Genomic DNA, 23252 nt, shown 5'->3' with positions numbered 1-23252 from the left:
TGATGTGCTCAGGGTTCTGATGTGCTCAGGGTTCTGATGTGCTCAGGGTTCTGATGTGCTGTGGTTCTGCTGTGCTGTGGTTCTGATGTGCTGTGGTTCTGATGTGCTGTGGTTCTGATGTGCTCAGGGTTCTGATGTGCTGTGGTTCTGATGTGCTCAGGGTTCTGATGTGCTGTGGTTCTGATGTGCTGTGGTTCTGATGTGCTCAGGGTTCTGATGTGCTGTTGTTCTGATGTGCTCAGGGTTCTGATGTGCTGTGGTTCTGATGTGCTGTGGTTCTGATGTGCTGTGGTTCTGATGTGCTGTGGTTCTGATGTGCTCAGGGTTCTGATGTGCTGTGGTTCTGATGTGCTCAGGGTTCTGATGTGCTGTGGTTCTGATGTGCTGTGGTTCTGATGTGCTCAGGGTTCTGATGTGCTCAGGGTTCTGATGTGCTGTGGTTCTGATGTGCTCAGGGTTCTGATGTGCTGTGGTTCTGATGTGCTGTGGTTCTGATGTGCTCAGGGTTCTGATGTGCTCAGGGTTCTGATGTGCTGTGGTTCTGATGTGCTGTGGTTCTGATGTGCTGTGGTTCTGATGTGCTCAGGGTTCTGATGTGCTCAGGGTTCTGATGTGCTGTGGTTCTGATGTGCTGTGGTTCTGTTGTGCTGTGGTTCTGATGTGCTGTGGTTCTGCTGTGCTGTGGTTCTGATGTGCTGTGGTTCTGATGTGCTGTGGTTCTGATGTGCTGTGGTTCTGCTGTGCTGTGGTTCTGATGTGCTGTGGTTCTGCTGTGCTGTGGTTCTGATGTGCTGTGGTTCTGATGTGCTGTGGTTCTGATGTGCTGTGGTTCTGATGTGCTGTGGTTCTGCTGTGCTGTGGTTCTGATGTGCTGTGGTTCTGCTGTGCTGTGGTTCTGCTGTGCTGTGGTTCTGATGTGCTGTGGTTCTGATGTGCTGTGGTTCTGATGAGCTGCGGTTCTGATGTGCTGTGGTTCTGATGTGCTGTGGTTCTGATGTGCTGTGGTTCTGATGTGCTGTGGTTCTGATGTGCTGTGGTTCTGATGTGCTCAGGGTTCTGATGTGCTGTGGTTCTGATGTGCTGTGGTTCTGATGTGCTCAGGGTTCTGATGTGCTGTTGTTCTGATGTGCTGTGGTTCTGATGTGCTGTGGTTCTGATGTGCTCAGGGTTCTGATGTGCTGTGGTTCTGATGTGCTCAGGGTTCTGATGTGCTGTGGTTCTGATGTGCTGTGGTTCTGATGTGCTGTGGTTCTGATGTGCTCAGGGTTCTGATGTGCTGTGGTTCTGATGTGCTGTGGTTCTGATGTGCTGTGGTTCTGATGTGCTGTGGTTCTGATGTGCTGTGGTTCTGATGTGCTGTGGTTCTGATGTGCTGTGGTTCTGCTGTGCTGTGGTTCTGATGTGCTGTGGTTCTGATGTGCTGTGGTTCTGATGTGCTCAGGGTTCTGATGTGCTGTGGTTCTGATGTGCTGTGGTTCTGATGTGCTGTGGTTCTGATGTGCTGTGGTTCTGATGTGCTGTGGTTCTGATGTGCTGTGGTTCTGATGTGCTCAGGGTTCTGATGTGCTGTGGTTCTGATGTGCTGTGGTTCTGATGTGCTGTGGTTCTGATGTGCTCAGGGTTCTGATGTGCTGTGGTTCTGATGTGCTGTGGTTCTGATGTGCTCAGGGTTCTGCAGTGCTGTGGTTCTGATGTGCTGTGGTTCTGATGTGCTGTGGTTCTGATGTGCTGTGGTTCTGATGTGCTCAGGGTTCTGATGTGCTGTGGTTCTGATGTGCTCAGGGTTCTGATGTGCTCAGGGTTCTGCTGTGCTGTGGTTCTGATGTGCTCAGGGTTCTGCTGTGCTGTGGTTCTGATGTGCTCAGGGTTCTGATGTGCTCAGGGTTCTGATGTGCTGTGGTTCTGATGTGCTGTGATTCTGATGTGCTGTGGTTCTGATGTGCTGTGGTTCTGATGTGCTCAGGGTTCTGATGTGCTCAGGGTTCTGATGTGCTGTGGTTCTGATGTGCTGTGGTTCTGATGTGCTCAGGGTTCTGATGTGCTCAGGGTTCTGCTGTGCTGTGGTTCTGATGTGCTCAGGGTTCTGATGTGCTCAGGGTTCTGATGTGCTCAGGGTTCTGATGTGCTGTGGTTCTGATGTGCTGTGGTTCTGATGTGCTCAGGGTTCTGATGTGCTGTGGTTCTGATGTGCTGTGGTTCTGATGTGCTGTGGTTCTGATGTGCTGTGGTTCTGATGTGCTGTGGTTCTGCTGTGCTGTGGTTCTGATGTGCTGTGGTTCTGATGTGCTGTGGTTCTGATGTGCTGTGGTTCTGATGTGCTGTGGTTCTGATGTGCTGTGGTTCTGATGTGCTGTGGTTCTGATGTGCTGTGGTTCTGATGTGCTGTGGTTCTGATGTGCTGTGGTTCTGCTGTGCTGTGGTTCTGATGTGCTGTGGTTCTGATGTGCTGTGGTTCTGATGTGCTGTGGTTCTGATGTGCTGTGGTTCTGATGTGCTGTGGTTCTGATGTGCTGTGGTTCTGATGTGCTCAGGGTTCTGATGTGCTGTGGTTCTGATGTTCTGTGGTTCTGATGTGCTGTGGTTCTGATGTGCTGTGGTTCTGATGTGCTGTGGTTCTGATGTTCTGTGGTTCTGATGTGCTGTGGTTCTGATGTGCTGTGGTTCTGATGTGCTGTGGTTCTGATGTGCTGTGGTTCTGATGTGCTGTGGTTCTGATGTGCTGTGGTTCTGATGTGCTGTGGTTCTGATGTGCTCAGGGTTCTGATGTGCTGTGGTTCTGCTGTGCTGTGGTTCTGATGTGCTGTGGTTCTGCTGTGCTGTGGTTCTGATGTGCTGTGGTTCTGATGTGCTGTGGTTCTGATGTTCTGTGGTTCTGATGTGCTGTGGTTCTGATGTGCTGTGGTTCTGATGTACTGTGGTTCTGATGTGCTGTGGTTCTGATGTTCTGTGGTTCTGATGTGCTGTGGTTCTGATGTGCTGTGGTTCTGATGTGCTGTGGTTCTGATGTGCTGTGGTTCTGATGTGCTGTGGTTCTGCTGTGCTGTGGTTCTGATGTGCTGTGGTTCTGATGTGCTGTGGTTCTGATGTGCTGTGGTTCTGATGTGCTGTGGTTCTGATGTGCTCAGGGTTCTGATGTGCTGTGGTTCTGATGTGCTGTGGTTCTGATGTGCTGTGGTTCTGATGTGCTGTGGTTCTGATGTGCTGTGGTTCTGATGTGCTGTGGTTCTGATGTGCTGTGGTTCTGATGTGCTGTGGTTCTGCTGTGCTGTGGTTCTGATGTGCTGTGGTTCTGATGTGCTGTGGTTCTGATGTGCTGTGGTTCTGATGTGCTGTGGTTCTGATGTGCTGTGGTTCTGATGTGCTCAGGGTTCTGATGTGCTGTGGTTCTGATGTGCTCAGGGTTCTGATGTGCTGTGGTTCTGATGTGCTGTGGTTCTGATGTACTGTGGTTCTGATGTGCTGTGGTTCTGATGTGCTGTGGTTCTGATGTGCTGTGGTTCTGATGTGCTGTGGTTCTGATGTGCTGTGGTTCTGCTGTGCTGTGGTTCTGATGTGCTGTGGTTCTGCTGTGCTGTGGTTCTGATGTGCTGTGGTTCTGATGTGCTGTGGTTCTGATGTTCTGTGGTTCTGATGTGCTGTGGTTCTGATGTGCTGTGGTTCTGATGTGCTGTGGTTCTGATGAGCTGCTTTTCTGATGTGCTGTGGTTCTGATGTGCTGTGGTTCTGATGTGCTGTGGTTCTGATGTGCTCAGGGTTCTGATGTGCTGTGGTTCTGATGTGCTGTGGTTCTGATGTGCTCAGGGTTCTGATGTGCTGTTGTTCTGATGTGCTCAGGGTTCTGATGTGCTGTGGTTCTGATGTGCTCAGGGTTCTGATGTGCTGTGGTTCTGATGTGCTGTGGTTCTGATGTGCTCAGGGTTCTGATGTGCTGTGGTTCTGATGTGCTGTGGTTCTGATGTGCTGTGGTTCTGATGTGCTGTGGTTCTGATGTGCTGTGGTTCTGATGTGCTCAGGGTTCTGATGTGCTGTGGTTCTGATGTGCTCAGGGTTCTGATGTGCTGTGGTTCTGATGTGCTCAGGGTTCTGATGTGCTGTTGTTCTGATGTGCTCAGGGTTCTGATGTGCTGTGGTTCTGATGTGCTCAGGGTTCTGATGTGCTGTGGTTCTGATGTGCTGTGGTTCTGATGTGCTGTGGTTCTGATGTGCTCAGGGTTCTGATGTGCTGTGGTTCTGATGTGCTGTGGTTCTGATGTGCTGTGGTTCTGATGTGCTGTGGTTCTGATGTGCTGTGGTTCTGCTGTGCTGTGGTTCTGATGTGCTGTGGTTCTGCTGTGCTGTGGTTCTGATGTGCTGTGGTTCTGATGTGCTGTGGTTCTGATGTTCTGTGGTTCTGATGTGCTGTGGTTCTGATGTGCTGTGGTTCTGATGTGCTGTGGTTCTGATGAGCTGCTTTTCTGATGTGCTGTGGTTCTGATGTGCTGTGGTTCTGATGTGCTGTGGTTCTGATGTGCTCAGGGTTCTGATGTGCTGTGGTTCTGATGTGCTGTGGTTCTGATGTGCTCAGGGTTCTGATGTGCTGTTGTTCTGATGTGCTCAGGGTTCTGATGTGCTGTGGTTCTGATGTGCTCAGGGTTCTGATGTGCTGTGGTTCTGATGTGCTGTGGTTCTGATGTGCTCAGGGTTCTGCAGTGCTGTGGTTCTGATGTGCTGTGGTTCTGATGTGCTGTGGTTCTGATGTGCTGTGGTTCTGATGTGCTCAGGGTTCTGATGTGCTGTGGTTCTGATGTGCTCAGGGTTCTGATGTGCTGTGGTTCTGATGTGCTCAGGGTTCTGATGTGCTGTGGTTCTGATGTGCTCAGGGTTCTGATGTGCTCAGGGTTCTGCTGTGCTGTGGTTCTGATGTGCTCAGGGTTCTGATGTGCTCAGGGTTCTGATGTGCTGTGGTTCTGATGTGCTCAGGGTTCTGATGTGCTGCGGTTCTGATGTGCTGTGGTTCTGATGTGCTGTGGTTCTGATGTGCTGTGGTTCTGATGTGCTCAGGGTTCTGCTGTGCTGTGGTTCTGATGTGCTCAGGGTTCTGATGTGCTCAGGGTTCTGATGTGCTGTGGTTCTGATGTGCTGTGGTTCTGATGTGCTGTGGTTCTGATGTGCTCAGGGTTCTGATGTGCTGTTGTTCTGATGTGCTCAGGGTTCTGATGTGCTGTGGTTCTGATGTGCTCAGGGTTCTGATGTGCTGTGGTTCTGATGTGCTGTGGTTCTGATGTGCTCAGGGTTCTGATGTGCTCAGGGTTCTGATGTGCTGTGGTTCTGATGTGCTCAGGGTTCTGATGTGCTCAGGGTTCTGATGTGCTCAGGGTTCTGATGTGCTGTGGTTCTGATGTGCTGTGGTTCTGATGTGCTCAGGGTTCTGATGTGCTGTGGTTCTGATGTGCTGTGGTTCTGATGTGCTGTGGTTCTGATGTGCTGTGGTTCTGCTGTGCTGTGGTTCTGATGTGCTGTGGTTCTGATGTGCTGTGGTTCTGATGTGCTGTGGTTCTGATGTGCTGTGGTTCTGATATGCTGTGGTTCTGATGTGCTGTGATTCTGATGTGCTGTGGTTCTGATGTGCTGTGGTTCTGATGTGCTCAGGGTTCTGATGTGCTCAGGGTTCTGATGTGCTGTGGTTCTGCTGTGCTGTGGTTCTGATGTGCTGTGGTTCTGATGTGCTGTGGTTCTGATGTGCTGTGGTTCTGATGTGCTCAGGGTTCTGATGTGCTGTGGTTCTGATGTGCTGTGGTTCTGATGTACTGTGGTTCTGATGTGCTGTGGTTCTGATGTGCTGTGGTTCTGATGTGCTGTGATTCTGATGTGCTGTGGTTCTGATGTGCTGTGGTTCTGATGTGCTGTGGTTCTGATGTACTGTGGTTCTGATGTGCTGTGGTTCTGATGTGCTGTGGTTCTGATGTGCTGTGATTCTGATGTGCTGTGGTTCTGATGTGCTGTGGTTCTGATGTGCTCAGGGTTCTGATGTGCTCAGGGTTCTGATGTGCTGTGGTTCTGATGTGCTGTGGTTCTGATGTGCTGTGGTTCTGATGTGCTGTGGTTCTGATGTGCTCAGGGTTCTGATGTGCTGTGGTTCTGATGTGCTGTGGTTCTGATGTACTGTGGTTCTGATGTGCTGTGGTTCTGATGTGCTGTGGTTCTGATGTGCTGTGGTTCTGATGTGCTGTGGTTCTGATGTGCTGTGGTTCTGATGTGCTGTGGTTCTGATGTGCTCAGGGTTCTGATGTGCTGTGGTTCTGATGTGCTGTGGTTCTGCTGTGCTGTGGTTCTGATGTGCTGTGGTTCTGATGTGCTGTGGTTCTGATGTGCTGTGGTTCTGATGTGCTGTGGTTCTGATGTGCTGTGGTTCTGATGTGCTCAGGGTTCTGATGTGCTGTGGTTCTGATGTGCTGTGGTTCTGATGTGCTCAGGGTTCTGATGTGCTGTGGTTCTGATGTGCTCAGGGATCTGATGTGCTGTGGTTCTGATGTGCTCAGGGATCTGATGTGCTGTGGTTCTGATGTGCTGTGGTTCTGATGAGCTCAGGGATCTGATATGCTGTGGTTCTGATGTGCTCAGGGTTCTGATCTGCTCAGGGTTCTGATGTGCTGTGGTTCTGATGTGCTGTGGTTCTGATGTGCTCAGGGTTCTGATGTGCTGTGGTTCTGATGTGCTGTGGTTCTGATGTGCTGTGGTTCTGATGTGCTGTGGTTCTGATGTGCTGTGGTTCTGATGTGCTGTGGTTCTGATGTGCTGTGGTTCTGATGTGCTCAGGGTTCTGATGTGCTGTGGTTCTGATGTGCTGTGGTTCTGATGTGCTGTGGTTCTGATGTGCTGTGGTTCTGATGTGCTGTGGTTCTGCTGTGCTGTGGTTCTGATGTGCTGTGGTTCTGATGTGCTGTGGTTCTGATGTGCTGTGGTTCTGATGTGCTGTGGTTCTGATGTGCTCAGGGTTCTGATGTGCTGTGGTTCTGATGTGCTCAGGGATCTGATGTGCTGTGGTTCTGATGTGCTGTGGTTCTGATGTGCTCAGGGATCTGATGTGCTGTGGTTCTGATGTGCTGTGGTTCTGATGAGCTCAGGGATCTGATATGCTGTGGTTCTGATGTGCTCAGGGTTCTGATGTGCTCAGGGTTCTGATGTGCTGTGGTTCTGATGTGCTGTGGTTCTGATGTGCTGTGGTTCTGATGTGCTCAGGGTTCTGATGTGCTCAGGGTTCTGATGTGCTGTGGTTCTGCTGTGCTGTGGTTCTGCTGTGCTGTGGTTCTGATGTGCTGTGGTTCTGTTGTGCTGTGGTTCTGATGTGCTGTGGTTCTGATGTGCTGTGGTTCTGATGTGCTGTGGTTCTGATGTGCTGTGGTTCTGATGTGCTGTGGTTCTGATGTGCTGTGGTTCTGATGTGCTGTGGTTCTGATGTGCTGTGGTTCTGATGTGCTGTGGTTCTGATGTGCTGTGGTTCTGATGTGCTGTGGTTCTGCTGTGCTGTGGTTCTGCTGTGCTCCCCGCAGGGTGTCGGTGAGGTGACCTGCCACTCAGCGTGGAAAGCAGAACAATTAGAAAGCTGTCACTTCTGCTCTATCAGTTAGACTGTAAAATGATGGTGTAGTTAGTAGCAGCTGATGCCACTAATGGCATGTCAGGTCACAGCTGGATAAACAGTGAGGATTGGATTTTGTTAATCCAGTTGCTGCTTGTTCACATAAGTGTCAAATCTCACTCTTTCTCAGCAAGAGAGGGATACTTTGCACAAAGCTCGTGCTCTTGCTCTCTGGCTGCTGCATTATACTGAGGTCATACCTGCTCTCACACTCCAGAATGCAGGATCAGAATCAGATTTACTTATTATCAATATCTTGAGATGATGTGAGATTTGTTTTAAGACAGCAAATCAGTGCAAAGCCATAAAATTTCTATAAACTACAATAATACATAAATAGTGCCAAGAAAAAGGAATAATGAGGTAGGGTTCACAGACTGTCCAAAGTACACTTCCTTACATTTTATTCTATTCACCACTTGTTTGTTCATTGTCCTGTGGACTCCCTGCTCCCTCTACCCATCTTTGTGCTTTCCTTACTACTGACTCAACCTGGTCAGTGACTCTGCTTCCAACACTTTCTCTGGCAGTGCATTCCAGGTACTCACCCTTCTCTTGGTGAAAAAGGTTCTTCTTAGATCCACTCTAAATATCTCACGCCTCCCCCTAAATCTAGTTCTGTATACTTCTGATCTGAGATAGGTTTTCTGCAGTCTATCCTCTATAATATTATATACTTCAATCATGCCCACTTTAGCTTTCTCCACTTCAGAGAGAACAGACCCAGCTCTCATAACTGGTAGGAACATCCTGGTGAACCTCCTTTGCACTCCCTCCAGAGCTATCACATCCTTCCTTATAGAACAGAGACCTGGGCTGTGTAGTGCTTAAGCTGAGATCTGAACAATGATTTATAAAGTTGGAGCATAACTTCTCTGCTCTCGTGTTTAGTGCTCTGTGTAATGAAGGTCAGTATCCCTTATGTCGTCTTAACCACATTATCTACTTGTGTTGCGGCTTTCAATGATCTATGGTCTTGCTTTTCAAGATTCCTGTGTTCCTCAATACCATTCATGGTGTATGTCCTTGCTTCATCAGATCTCCCAAAATGCATCAACCAGATTAAACTCTTAATTGCCAGCTCTCAGGCTATTTCACCAACACTTTGGTATCTCTGTGTTTTCAGCAACTCCATTCTTCATGTCATCCATGAATTTGCTGTTTGTGCCTCCCACATGAACCACCAAGCCATTCTGGTAGATTACAAACAGCTCTGTCCTAGCTCTGATCCATGTGGGACACCAACCATTTGCTATCACCCATCCATATTATTAATCCCATCTCTCCTGCGGTGATGAGGTAATTCAAGTGCTCATTTAGACGCTTCTTAAATGCAGTCAGTGATTCTGCTTCTAACACTCTCTGGCAGTGCCATCACCCATTATGTCTCCTGATACCAAATCAATATTGCTAACTTGCCCTGGATCCCGTGGGCTCTAATCTTTTGAACCAGACTCCAATGTGGAGCCTTGTCAAAAGTCTTACTAAAGTCCACATAAATTACATTTTCTGTCCTGCCCTAATCAATATTCTTTATTACTTCTTCAAATAATTTGATCAAACAGGTCAGGCAAAATCTGCTTTGACAAAGCCATGCTGGCTGTCTCTGATTATTCTTAGCCACTCCACTCAAAAAAGCTCTCCTGAACATGCCTCAAAAATAACACCCCATCTGAGCTTTTAATGCCTAAGACAATCCCAGTTAATATTTGGAAAATTGAAATCTCCCAGTACAATAACCCTGTTTGATTATGTTGGCTGCTTTACTGAGCAAGCGAGCAGTGTAGACAGAGTGCAGTCTTTGACTAACAGTATAATAGCTCCTCCCTGTTTGCTTCCCTCTGTCTTGCCTGAAAATTCTGTCCCCAGAAATACTGAGCTGCTCATCCTTCAGTGATGGCAAAAACATCGCAGACCACCCCCATCCCCAATGTTTAAAACTTTATCTAGTTTACTTGCATGAGAATAGCTTTGAATTTCCTGGGTGTGCTTTTGCCTCTTGTTCTGCCTATTGCCCTCACTATTTCTCCTCTAGGTGATTGCACATTTCCATCTGAACAATTACTCTGAGCCCCCTTCTCCCCCCAGTAATGAGCAGGGGTTCCAGGTACATTGCTGAGCTTTCCCTAAGGTGACTGAGTAGATATCCTTTGCTGTGCATGTGATGGAGCACCACCTGCAGGAGGCTGGCGAAGGTGCAAGAGAAAAGAGAGACTATAGCATAGCAGCAGGGGCTGACTCAAGCACCCTAGGGTTCAGGGAGGGGAAAGGAGCTGCATTAGCCTTGCTGGGAAGTTCATATGGGTACTAAGACATGTGGTTTGGCCACTGTGTCTCCACACACAGGTTCAGGATTACTGCAACAGAGAGCACCTCCCATCTAACTGATCAGATAGCGACAACATCGCCACTGAGCATCCACTCACCTCCTCCACAAACTGGCCTCCCAGCTACGGAAACAGCAGAACTCCAGACAATGTCTAGTGGCTTAAGGGAGTCACGGGGAAGGAGTGAAAGTTGAAAACAAACCTGTTGACAGCTTGCCTTGTGTGTGACAGTGGTGCATGGATTACGAAGAATTGGAGAGATGTTCCTGTAGATAAGGTGATGCTTTGCTGTGAATTGTTTCCAGGGGTTTGAACCCAGAGGGACAACAATCGGCCAGAGGTTGGTCACCTGGAATAACATGGTGAAGAACACAGGGTATCAGGCGACTCTTGCAAATTATCCTTTCAGATATGCAGAGGAACAAGCCAAGAGGTGAGCTGCCTAGCCCAGTAACTACTGTCAGTAAAGCGATGATGATTCAGATCAAAGTTCTTTGGTGTCACAGGTATAGTTTGGAACAATGGACCGTTTTATCCTGAAACACGCATTTTGCATCCAGACTGGAAAACCATCTGAATATTTTTGACCAGAATTGTTTTTTTTTGGGCTTTGTTGATCATTTCCACGGTGGTCTGGACAACATTGGAAGCTTCTTACCAAAGCACATAGTCATAGAGTGACACAGCTGAGAAACAGGTCCTTCAGCTCAACATATCCATGACAATCATTTTGCTCACTTACGCGAATCCTATTTGCCTACATTAGGATCATGTCTTTCTATGCCTTGCCTATTCAAATGCCAGACTAAATGTCTCTTAAAAATATCTCATTCCACCATCTCCTCTGCCGGCACATTTCAGATATCAACCTCTCTCTGTTTAAAAAGATCTGTCCCGTCAAGTCCCCTTAAAACTCGTCCTCTTACCTAAAATCCATGCCTTCTTATTTATGATACCTCTGTCAGATCATCCCCACATCTTCCTTTGGTTTCAGAGAAAATAGCCCAGTTGATTCAATCTCTCATTATCCAGCCCAGCCAAATCCTAATGAATCTTCTGTGCATTCTCTCCTGTGCAATCATATCCTTCCTATAGTGTGGTGACCAGAATTGCACACAACATTCTGTGGAGTTTTACAAGTATTCTATAAAGTTGTCTCATACCAAGCAAATTTTTATATTCCATGCCCTAACCTATGAAGTTTAACATGCTGTACATCTTCTCATTATTTGCCTGTGTTGCCACTTTCAGGGAACTATGGTCTTGAACCCCCAAGGGCTCTGAACATAAACATCCCTTAGCACCCTATCATTTACTCTGTATGTCCTGGCTCTTTCTGTGCATTTGTGGGAATTAGATTCCAGTGTAACAGCAACAAGACCTCAAATATCAGCAAGAGATAGGGATGAGCATTTTCGGAAAGGGGTCATCTGCAAGGCAAACTTTAAGGAAGACGTACAAACAAGCTGGATGAACTCAGTTGGTCGGGCAGCATCCGTTGAAAGAAGCAGTCAACGTTTCGGGTCGAGACCCTTCGTCAGGACTAAAGAAGGAGGGGGCAGGGGCCCTATAAAGAAGGTGGGGAGAGGGTGGAAAACCAATCAGAGGAAAGATCAAGGGGTGGGGGAGGGGAAGCAGGGAGGGGATAGGCAGGAGAGGTGAAGAGGGAACCTAAGGGGAAAGCACTATAAGAAGGCAGAGTCATGAGAGGTGATAGGCAGCTAGAAGAGGAGACAGAGTAGAGGTGGGATGGGGAAGGGAGAGGGAGGGAATTACCGGAAGTTGGAGAATTTGATGTTCATACCAAGGGGCTGGAGACTATCCAGATGGTATATGAGATGTTGTTCCTCCAACCAAAGTTTGGCCTCATCATAGCAGTAGAGGAGGCCATGTATGGGCATATCCGAATGAGAATGAGAGGGAGAGTTGAAGTGAGTGGCAACCGGGAGATCCTGTCTGTTGTGGCGGACAGAAGATCTTTGACTATGTTAGAGATAAATTGTGTGGTCTGAAACCTCTTTTCTTTCATGGTTAACATCCTTATAGATGGTACTGAATATTTTTCTCACATGTAATGTCAAACTAGAAATTGCTATTTGAAGTGTTAGTAAACTTCCCTAAAGAACTTTGAGTTACTCATCAGCCTGAAGCCATAGGCAGAATATAATACTTATGTTGTTGTGTGAGGAAGTCCTTTGCATTGCATTTGTAGCATGTATTTTTTAAACCTAGAACAAAGCAATCCACCATGTTGTATTGTTAGTGGTTACTGGCTGGCTTTGACAGATCTTGTATGACTTTAAAGTGAAAGGCATAGTGAGAGGTGCATCAGCCTCTAGCTCACCTGTAACGTTGTTGTTTCACACCTGTTCTCTGCTTGCACAAAAGTCACCGAGAGGACAGGTGGTCAGACGACGCATATGAGAGGGACAAACGACAGGCAGAGTGGAATTTCCACAAGGACAGTTTCTTCTGCGATGTTCCAAGTAAGTGCAATCTTCATGTACCTTTGTTTAAGCAGCTAAATGATATCCAGTGGCATTGCTCATTGCTGGTCCAGGTCTAGAGTATCACCGGAAACCATGATAAACCTGGAAAATTCCTTTCTTTAGGCATCCTGTGAGGAAAGTCTATTACAGATAGATGCCAAATATTGCAGCAGTTTCTATGTGGTAGAAACCTCCGTCAGTTCTTGTCCACTCAGGTTGACCTATCAAAATCAGACAAACCCATAGGGAACAAGAGAAGTGCAAATGCCAGCAGACTTCTCGCTGCCTTAGTAAAGCAGCCAGTATAATCAAAGTCCCCACCCACACCAGACACTCTCCCTCTTCAATCCTTCCTCCTCCCATTGGAAAGAAGATTCAAAACCGTAAAACCAAGTACCACCAGACTCAAGGACAGTTCTATCTTGTTACTGTAATACTAGTATGATAAAATGGACTCTTCACCTTACAATCCTCCTCATTATGACCTCGCATCTTATTGTCTGCCTGCATTCCACTTCCTAACACTTTATTCTGCATTTGTTATTGTTTTACCATGTACTTCCTCAATGCGCTGTTGTAACGAATTGATCTGAACAAACTATATGCAAAACAAGTTTTTCACTGTACCTCATAGTACATGTGATAATAATGAACCAATTTATCAAGTGTGTGTGATGAATATTGGTTTATTATTGTTACAGGTACAGTGCAAACCTTAGTTTGCAAGCCATCCATACAGACCATTTCAAAAACAAATGTTTTGAGTTAGTACAAGAGAAAAGCAAGTACAGAGTGCCACTTTACAGAGAGTGAAGTGCAGACAGATGAACTGCAAGGACATGATGAGGTAGACTGTGAGGTCAAGTTCACCTTTAATGTACGAAAGGTCCATCAAAAGACTTATAACAGTGGGGTAGACTCTGTCCTTGAGCCTGATGATGCATATTTTCAGGGTGGGAGGGTTCTTTGATTATGCTGGCTGCTTTTCCACGGCAGCAAGAAGTGTAGACGGTATTAATCTAGAACCATTTCTCCATCCTTCCCGTTTTATTTCACTTGACCAGGCAAGACAGAATGGATGTGCATTTATAAACTGCCTTCCGTTAGGATCTCTCAGAGAGCTCTCCAGCTGATGAAGTGCAGTCACCATAAATGTAGAAGCACGTCCTGGACTGTGACATTTCCATTACATGAAGGCAAGTGGCATATCCTTGCTCTGTATCACAGGTTACTTTACAATGGGGGTTTCATACAAGTTCATACAGTACCTGATAGAGCATCTCCACATGTGGCCTTTTCAGCAGGAGCTAGAACACAGTCCTTGCTGTGTAAGTACTTATTTGAATTATGGTCTGTTAGGGCATATTCTGGAGTTATGGTATATTCCAAATAGTAATCTTAACAGCAGCCAGTCTTCAGACCTGAACATGGATTGTAGATTAAATTTAAAATGCAGCTGCAAACAATCGGCTTCCATTTGACTGCAGCAGCCTGGATATGCATGAACGTGGCTCAGAGTCATTGGGAATTTACATTCATTTTAGTTGTCTAGAGTGTGGGTGCAAAGAAGGAGGTGTTTGAAAACTATATGCAATTCAAAGAAAGCATTGTAGATACATTGTAACTATAGAATTGTCCTGCTGTTACTTTTGATTCTTAGCATATAAAAATGTCATGTAATATTAGGTCGGCTAGTTCTCTTCTTCAAAGAGTGTCTCAATATACCACCTGTTGCTCATTTTTGCTGAATAAAACACTTCTATATCCACTAGCTTCACTGTCTCTTTGGTGACTTTGTTCACATCACAACAGTTCAACAAAGACCTTCCTACGAATAGAGGCTTTCAGCAAGGAAACCAGCTGATGGACCTACTATATCCATGCCCATCGTATTGTTCAGCTCGGACCCACTATATCCATGCCCATCGTATTGTTCAGCTGATGGACCCACTATATCCATGCCCATCGTATTGTTCAGCTGATGGACCCACTATATCCATGCCCATCGTATTGTTCAGCTGATGGACCCACTATATCCATGCCCATCGTATTGTTCAGCTGATGGACCCACTATATCCATGCCCATCGTATTGTTCAGCTCGGACCCACTATATCCATGCCCATCGTATTGTTCAGCTGATGGACCCACTATATCCATGCCCATCGTATTGTTCAGCTCGGACCCACTATATCCATGCCCATCGTATTGTTCAGCTCGGGCCCACTATATCCATGCCCATCGTATTGTTCAGCTCGGACCCACTATATCCATGCCCATCGTATTGTTCAGCTCGGGCCCACTATATCCATGCCCATTGTATTGTTCAGCTGATGGACCCACTATATCCATGCCCATCGTATTGTTCAGCTCGGACCCACTATATCCATGCCCATCGTATTGTTCAGCTGATGGACCCACTATATCCATGCCCATCGTATTGTTCAGCTCGGACCCACTATATCCATGCCCATCGTATTGTTCAGCTCGGACCCACTATATCCATGCCCATCGTATTGTTCAGCTCGGACCCACTATATCCATGCCCATCGTATTGTTCAGCTGATGGACCCACTATATCCATGCCCATCGTATTGTTCAGCTCGGACCCACTATATCCATGCCCATCGTATTGTTCAGCTCGGGCCCACTATATCCATGCCCATCGTATTGTTCAGCTCGGACCCACTATACCCATGCCCATCGTATTGTTCAGCTGATGGACCCACTATATCCATGCCCATCGTATTGTTCAGCTCTGGCCCACTGTATCCATGCCCATCGTATTGTTCAGCTCGGACCCACTATATCCATGCCCATCGTATTGTTCAGCTCTGGCCCACTGTATCCATGCCCATCGTATTGTTCAGCTCGGACCCACTATACCCATGCCCATCGTATTGTTCAGCTCGGACCCACTATACCCATGCCCATCGTATTGTTCAGCTCTGGCCCACTGTATCCATGCCCATCGTATTGTTCAGCTCGGACCCACTATACCCATGCCCATTGTATTGTTCAGCTCGGACCCACTATATCCATGCCCATCGTATTGTTCAGCTCGGACCCACTATATCCATGCCCATCGTATTGTTCAGCTCGGACCCACTATACCCATGCCCATTGTATTGTTCAGCTCGGACCCACTATATCCATGCCCATCGTATTGTTCAGCTCGGACCCACTATATCCATGCCCATCGTATTGTTCAGCTCGGACCCACTATACCCATGCCCATCGTATTGTTCAGCTCGGACCCACTATACCCATGCCCATCGTATTGTTCAGCTCGGACCCACTATATCCATGCCCATCGTATTGTTCAGCTCGGACCCACTATATCCATGCCCATCGTATTGTTCAGCTCGGACCCACTATATCCATGCCCATCATATTGTTCAGCTCGGACCCACTATACCCATGCCCATCGTATTGTTCAGCTGATGGACCCACTATATCCATGCCCATCGTATTGTTCAGCTCGGACCCACTATATCCATGCTCATCGTATTGTTCAGCTCGGACCCACTATACCCATGCCCATTGTATTGTTCAGCTCGGACCCACTATATCCATGCCCATCGTATTGTTCAGCTCGGACCCACTATATCCATGCCCATCGTATTGTTCAGCTCGGACCCACTATATCCATGCCCATCGTATTGTTCAGCTCGGACCCACTATACCCATGCCCATCGTATTGTTCAGCTGATGGACCCACTATATCCATGCCCATCGTATTGTTCAGCTCGGACCCACTATATCCATGCCCATCGTATTGTTCAGCTCGGACCCACTATATCCATGCCCATCGTATTGTTCAGCTCGGACCCACTATATCCATGCCCATCGTATTGTTCAGCTGATGGACCCACTATATCCATGCCCATCGTATTGTTCAGCTGATGGACCCACTATATCCATGCCCATCGTATTGTTCAGCTCGGACCCACTATATCCATGCCCATCGTATTGTTCAGCTGATGGACCCACTATATCCATGCCCATCGTATTGTTCAGCTGATGGACCCACTATATCCATGCCCATCGTATTGTTCAGCTCGGACCCACTATATCCATGCCCATCGTATTGTTCAGCTCGGACCCACTATATCCATGCCCATCGTATTGTTCAGCTCGGACCCACTATATCCATGCCCATCGTATTGTTCAGCTCGGACCCTCTATACCCATGCCCATCGTATTGTTCAGCTCGGACCCTCTATATCCATGCCCATCGTATTGTTCAGCTCGGACCCACTATATCCATGCCCATCGTATTGTTCAGCTCGGACCCTCTATATCCATGCCCATCATATTGTTCAGCTCGGACCCACTATATCCATGCCCATCGTATTGTTCAGCTCGGACCCACTATATCCATGCCCATCGTATTGTTCAGCTCGGACCCACTATATCCATGCCCATCGTATTGTTCAGCTCGGACCCACTATACCCATGCCCATCGTATTGTTCAGCTGATGGACCCACTATATCCATGCCCATCGTATTGTTCAGCTTGGACCCACTATATCCATGCCCATCGTATTGTTCAGCTCGGACCCACTATATCCATGCCCATCGTATTGTTCAGCTCGGACCCACTATACCCATGCCCATCGTATTGTTCAGCTGATGGACCCACTATATCCATGCCCATCGTATTGTTCAGCTTGGACCCACTATATCCATGCCCATCGTATTGTTCAGCTCGGACCCACTATACCCATGCCCATCGTATTGTTCAGCTGATGGACCCACTATATCCATGCCCATCGTATTGTTCAGCTCGGACCCACTATATCCATGCCCATCGTATTGTTCAGCTCGGACCCACTATACCCATGCCCATCGTATTGTTCAGCTGATGGACCCACTATATCCATGCCCATCGTATTGTTCAGCTGATGGACCCACTATATCCATGCCCATCATATTGTTCAGCTCGGACCCACTATACCCATGCCCATCGTATTGTTCAGCTCGGACCCACTATATCCATGCCCATCGTATTGTTCAGCTCTGGCCCACTGTATCCATGCCCATCGTATTGTTCAGCTCGGACCCACTATATCCATGCCCATCGTATTGTTCAGCTCTGGCCCACTGTATCCATGCCCATCGTATTGTTCAGCTCGGACCCACTATACCCATGCCCATCGTATTGTTCAGCTGATGGACCCACTATATCCATGCCCATCGTATTGTTCAGCTCTGGCCCACTGTATCCATGCCCATCGTATTGTTCAGCTCGGACCCACTATATCCATGCCCATCGTATTGTTCAGCTCTGGCCCACTGTATCCATGCCCATCGTATTGTTCAGCTCGGACCCACTATACCCATGCCCATCGTATTGTTCAGCTCGGACCCACTATACCCATGCCCATCGTATTGTTCAGCTGATGGACCCACTATATCCATGCCCATCGTATTGTTCAGCTCGGACCCACTATACCCATGCCCATCGTATTGTTCAGCTCGGACCCACTATATCCATGCCCATCGTATTGTTCAGCTCGGACCCACTATATCCATGCCCATCGTATTGTTCAGCTCGGACCCACTATATCCATGCCCATCGTATTGTTCAGCTCGGACCCACTATATCCATGCCCGTCGTATTGTTCAGCTCGGACCCACTATATCCATGCCCATCGTATTGTTCAGCTCGGACCCACTATATCCATGCCCATCGTATTGTTCAGCTCGGACCCACTATATCCATGCCCATCGTATTGTTCAGCTCGGACCCACTATATCCATGCCCATCGTATTGTTCAGCTCGGACCCACTATATCCATGCCCGTCATATTGTTCAGCTCGGACCCACTATATCCATGCCCATCGTATTGTTCAGCTCGGACCCACTATACCCATGCCCATCGTATTGTTCAGCTCGGACCCACTATATCCATGCCCATCGTATTGTTCAGCTCGGACCCACTATATCCATGCCCATCGTATTGTTCAGCTCGGACCCACTATATCCATGCCCATCGTATTGTTCAGCTCGGACCCACTATACCCATGCCCATCGTATTGTTCAGCTCGGACCCACTATATCCATGCCCATCGTATTGTTCAGCTCGGACCCACTATATCCATGCCCATCGTATTGTTCAGCTCGGACCCACTATATCCATGCCCATCGTATTGTTCAGCTCGGACCCACTATACCCATGCCCATCGTATTGTTCAGCTCGGACCCACTATATCCATGCCCATCGTATTGTTCAGCTCGGACCCACTATATCCATGCCCATCGTATTGTTCGGCTCGGACCCACTATATCCATGCCCATCGTATTGTTCAGCTCGGACCCACTATATCCATGCCCATTGTATTGTTCAGCTGATGGACCCACTATATCCATGCCCATCGTATTGTTCAGCTGATGGACCCACTATACCCATGCCCATCGTATTGTTCAGCTCGGACCCACTATATCCATGCCCATCGTATTGTTCAGCTGATGGACCCACTATACCCATGCCCATCGTATTGTTCGGCTCGGACCCACTATATCCATGCCCATCGTATTGTTCAGCTCGGACCCACTATATCCATGCCCATTGTATTGTTCAGCTGATGGACCCACTATATCCATGCCCATCGTATTGTTCAGCTGATGGACCCACTATACCCATGCCCATCGTATTGTTCAGCTCGGACCCACTATATCCATGCCCATCGTATTGTTCAGCTGATGGACCCACTATATCCATGCCCATCGTATTGTTCAGCTCGGACCCACTATATCCATGCCCATCGTATTGTTCAGCTGATGGACCCACTATATCCATGCCCATCGTATTGTTCAGCTCGGACCCACTATACCCATGCCCATCGTATTGTTCAGCTCGGACCCACTATATCCATGCCCATCGTATTGTTCAGCTCGGACCCACTATATCCATGCCCATCGTATTGTTCAGCTGATGGACCCACTATATCCATGCCCATCGTATTGTTCAGCTCGGACCCACTATATCCATGCCCATCGTATTGTTCAGCTCGGACCCACTATATCCATGCCCATCGTATTGTTCAGCTCGGACCCACTATATCCATGCCCATCGTATTGTTCAGCTGATGGACCCACTATACCCATGCCCATCGTATTGTTCAGCTGATGGACCCACTATATCCATGCCCATCGTATTGTTCAGCTGATGGACCCACTATATCCATGCCCATCGTATTGTTCAGCTGATGGACCCACTATATCCATGCCCATCGTATTGTTCAGCTTGGACCCACTATATCCATGCCCATCATATTGTTCAGCTGATGGACCCTCTATATCCATGCCCATCGTATTGTTCAGCTCGGACCCACTATATCCATGCCCATCGTATTGTTCAGCTGATGGACCCACTATATCCATGCCCATCGTATTGTTCAGCTTGGACCCACTATATCCATGCCCATCGTATTGTTCAGCTGATGGACCCTCTATATCCATGCCCATCGTATTGTTCAGCTCGGACCCACTATATCCATGCCCATCGTATTGTTCAGCTCGGACCCACTATATCCATGCCCATCGTATTGTTCAGCTGATGGACCCACTATATCCATGCCCATCGTATTGTTCAGCTCGGACCCACTATACCCATGCCCATCGTATTGTTCAGCTCGGACCCACTATATCCATGCCCATCGTATTGTTCAGCTCGGACCCACTATATCCATGCCCATCGTATTGTTCAGCTGATGGACCCACTATACCCATGCCCATCGTATTGTTCAGCTCGGACCCACTATACCCATGCCCATCGTATTGTTCAGCTCGGATCCACTATATCCATGCCCATCGTATTGTTCAGCTCGGACCCACTATACCCATGCCCATCGTATTGTTCAGCTCGGACCCACTATATCCATGCCCATCGTATTGTTCAGCTCGGACCCACTATACCCATGCCCATCGTATTGTTCAGCTGATGGACCCACTATATCCATGCCCATCGTATTGTTCAGCTCGGACCCACTATATCCATGCCCATCGTATTGTTCAGCTCGGACCCACTATACCCATGCCCATCGTATTGTTCAGCTGATGGACCCACTATACCCATGCCCATCATATTGTTCAGCTGATAGACCCACTATACCCATGCCCATCATATTGTTCAGCTGATGGACCCACTATATCCATGCCCATCGTATTGTTCAGCTGATGGACCCACTATATCCATGCCCATCGTATTGTTCAGCTCGGACCCACTATATCCATGCCCATCGTATTGTTCAGCTCGGACCCACTATATCCATGCCCATCGTATTGTTCAGCTGATGGACCCACTATACCCATGCCCATCGTATTGTTCAGCTCGGGCCCACTATATCCATGCCCATCGTATTGTTCAGCTGATGGACCTACTATATCCATGCCCATCGTATTGTTCAGCTCGGACCCACTATATCCATGCCCATCGTATTGTTCAGCTCGGACCCACTATATCCATGCCCATTGTATTGTTCAGCTCGGACCCACTATATCCATGCCCATCGTATTGTTCAGCTTGGACCCACTATATCCATGCCCATCGTATTGTTCAGCTCGGACCCACTATATCCATGCCCATTGTATTGTTCAGCTCGGACCCACTATATCCATGCCCATCGTATTGTTCAGCTTGGACCCACTATATCCATGCCCATTGTATTGTTCAGCTCGGACCCACTATATCCATGCCCATCGTATTGTTCAGCTTGGACCCACTATATCCATGCCCATCGTATTGTTCAGCTCGGACCCACTATATCCATGCCCATTGTATTGTTCAGCTCGGACCCACTATATCCATGCCCATCGTATTGTTCAGCTCGGGCCCACTATATCCATGCCCATCGTATTGTTCAGCTGATGGACCCACTATATCCATGCCCATCGTATTGTTCAGCTCGGACCCACTATATCCATGCCCATCGTATTGTTCAGCTGATGGACCCACTATATCCATGCCCATCGTATTGTTCAGCTCTGGCCCACTATATCCATGCCCATCCTATTGTTCAGCTGATGGACCCACTTTATCCATGCCCATCGTATTGTTCAGCTGATGGACCCACTATACCCATGCCCATCGTATTGTTCAGCTCGGACCCACTATACCCATGCCCATCGTATTGTTCAGCTCGGACCCACTATACCCATGCCCATCGTATTGTTCAGCTGATGGACCCACTATACCCATGCCCATCGTATTGTTCAGCTCGGACCCACTATACCCATGCCCATCGTATTGTTCAGCTGATGGACCCACTATATCCATGCCCATCGTATTGTTCAGCTCGGACCCACTATACCCATGCCCATCGTATTGTTCAGCTCGGACCCACTATACCCATGCCCATCGTATTGTTCAGCTGATGGACCCACTATATCCATGCCCATCGTATTGTTCAGCTCGGACCCACTATACCCATGCCCATCGTATTGTTCAGCTGATGGACCCACTATACCCATGCCCATCGTATTGTTCAGCTCGGACCCACTATACCCATGCCCATCGTATTGTTCAGCTGATGGACCCACTATATCCATGCCCATCGTATTGTTCAGCTCGGACCCACTATACCCATGCCCATCGTATTGTTCAGCTGATTGACCCACTATATCCATGCCCATCGTATTGTTCAGCTCGGACCCACTATACCCATGCCCATCGTATTGTTCAGCTCGGGCCCACTATATCCATGCCCATCGTATTGTTCAGCTCGGACCCACTATACCCATGCCCATCGTATTGTTCAGCTCGGACCCACTATACCCATGCCCATCGTATTGTTCAGCTCGGACCCACTATATCCATGCCCATCGTATTGTTCAGCTCGGACCCACTATATCCATGCCCATCGTATTGTTCAGCTCGGACCCACTATATCCATGCCCATCGTATTGTTCAGCTCGGACCCACTATATCCATGCCCATCGTATTGTTCAGCTCGGACCCACTATATCCATGCCCATCGTATTGTTCAGCTCGGACCCACTATATCCATGCCCATCGTATTGTTCAGCTCGGACCCACTATATCCATGCCCATCGTATTGTTCAGCTCGGACCCACTATATCCATGCCCATCGTATTGTTCAGCTCGGACCCACTATATCCATGCCCATCGTATTGTTCAGCTCGGACCCACTATATCCATGCCCATCGTATTGTTCAGCTCGGACCCACTATATCCATGCCCATCGTATTGTTCAGCTCGGACCCACTATATCCATGCCCATCGTATTGTTCAGCTCGGACCCACTATATCCATGCCCATCATATTGTTCAGCTCGGACCCACTATATCCATGCCCATCGTATTGTTCAGCTCGGACCCACTATATCCATGCCCATCGTATTGTTCAGCTGATGGACCCACTATATCCATGCCCATCGTATTGTTCAGCTGATGGACCCACTATATCCATGCCCATCGTATTGTTCAGCTCGGACCCACTATATCCATGCCCATCGTATTGTTCAGCTCGGACCCACTATATCCATGCCCATCGTATTGTTCGGCTCGGACCCACTATATCCATGCCCATCGTATTGTTCAGCTCGGACCCACTATATCCTTGCCCATCGTATTGTTCAGCTGATGGACCCACTATATCCATGCCCATCGTATTGTTCAGCTCGGACCCACTATATCCATGCCCATCGTATTGTTCAGCTGATGGACCCACTATATCCATGCCCATCGTATTGTTCAGCTGATGGACCCACTATATCCATGCCCATCGTATTGTTCAGCTCGGACCCACTATATCCATGCCCATCGTATTGTTCAGCTCGGACCCACTATATCC

General features: G+C 48.1%; 1 protein-coding gene across 17 annotated transcripts in view; it reads left to right on the top strand.

Moving 5' to 3' along the window:
• The window catches only part of disp1 (dispatched homolog 1 (Drosophila)), a 513892-nt gene that overhangs the window by 467156 nt on the left and 23484 nt on the right, over positions 1–23252 (top strand). For all 17 annotated transcript variants that reach the window (XM_073056151.1, XM_073056144.1, XM_073056139.1 and 14 more), the window contains 2 exons: positions 10251–10378; positions 12334–12431. In XM_073056151.1, coding sequence (XP_072912252.1) covers positions 10251–10378; positions 12334–12431 — 226 coding nt within the window. The remainder of the gene's footprint in view (positions 1–10250; positions 10379–12333; positions 12432–23252) is intronic.

This window comes from Hemitrygon akajei, chromosome 9 (genome assembly GCF_048418815.1).
Source record: "Hemitrygon akajei chromosome 9, sHemAka1.3, whole genome shotgun sequence".
Lineage (NCBI taxonomy): Eukaryota > Metazoa > Chordata > Chondrichthyes > Myliobatiformes > Dasyatidae > Hemitrygon > Hemitrygon akajei.
This window is presented reverse-complemented; position numbering and strand designations above follow the sequence as displayed.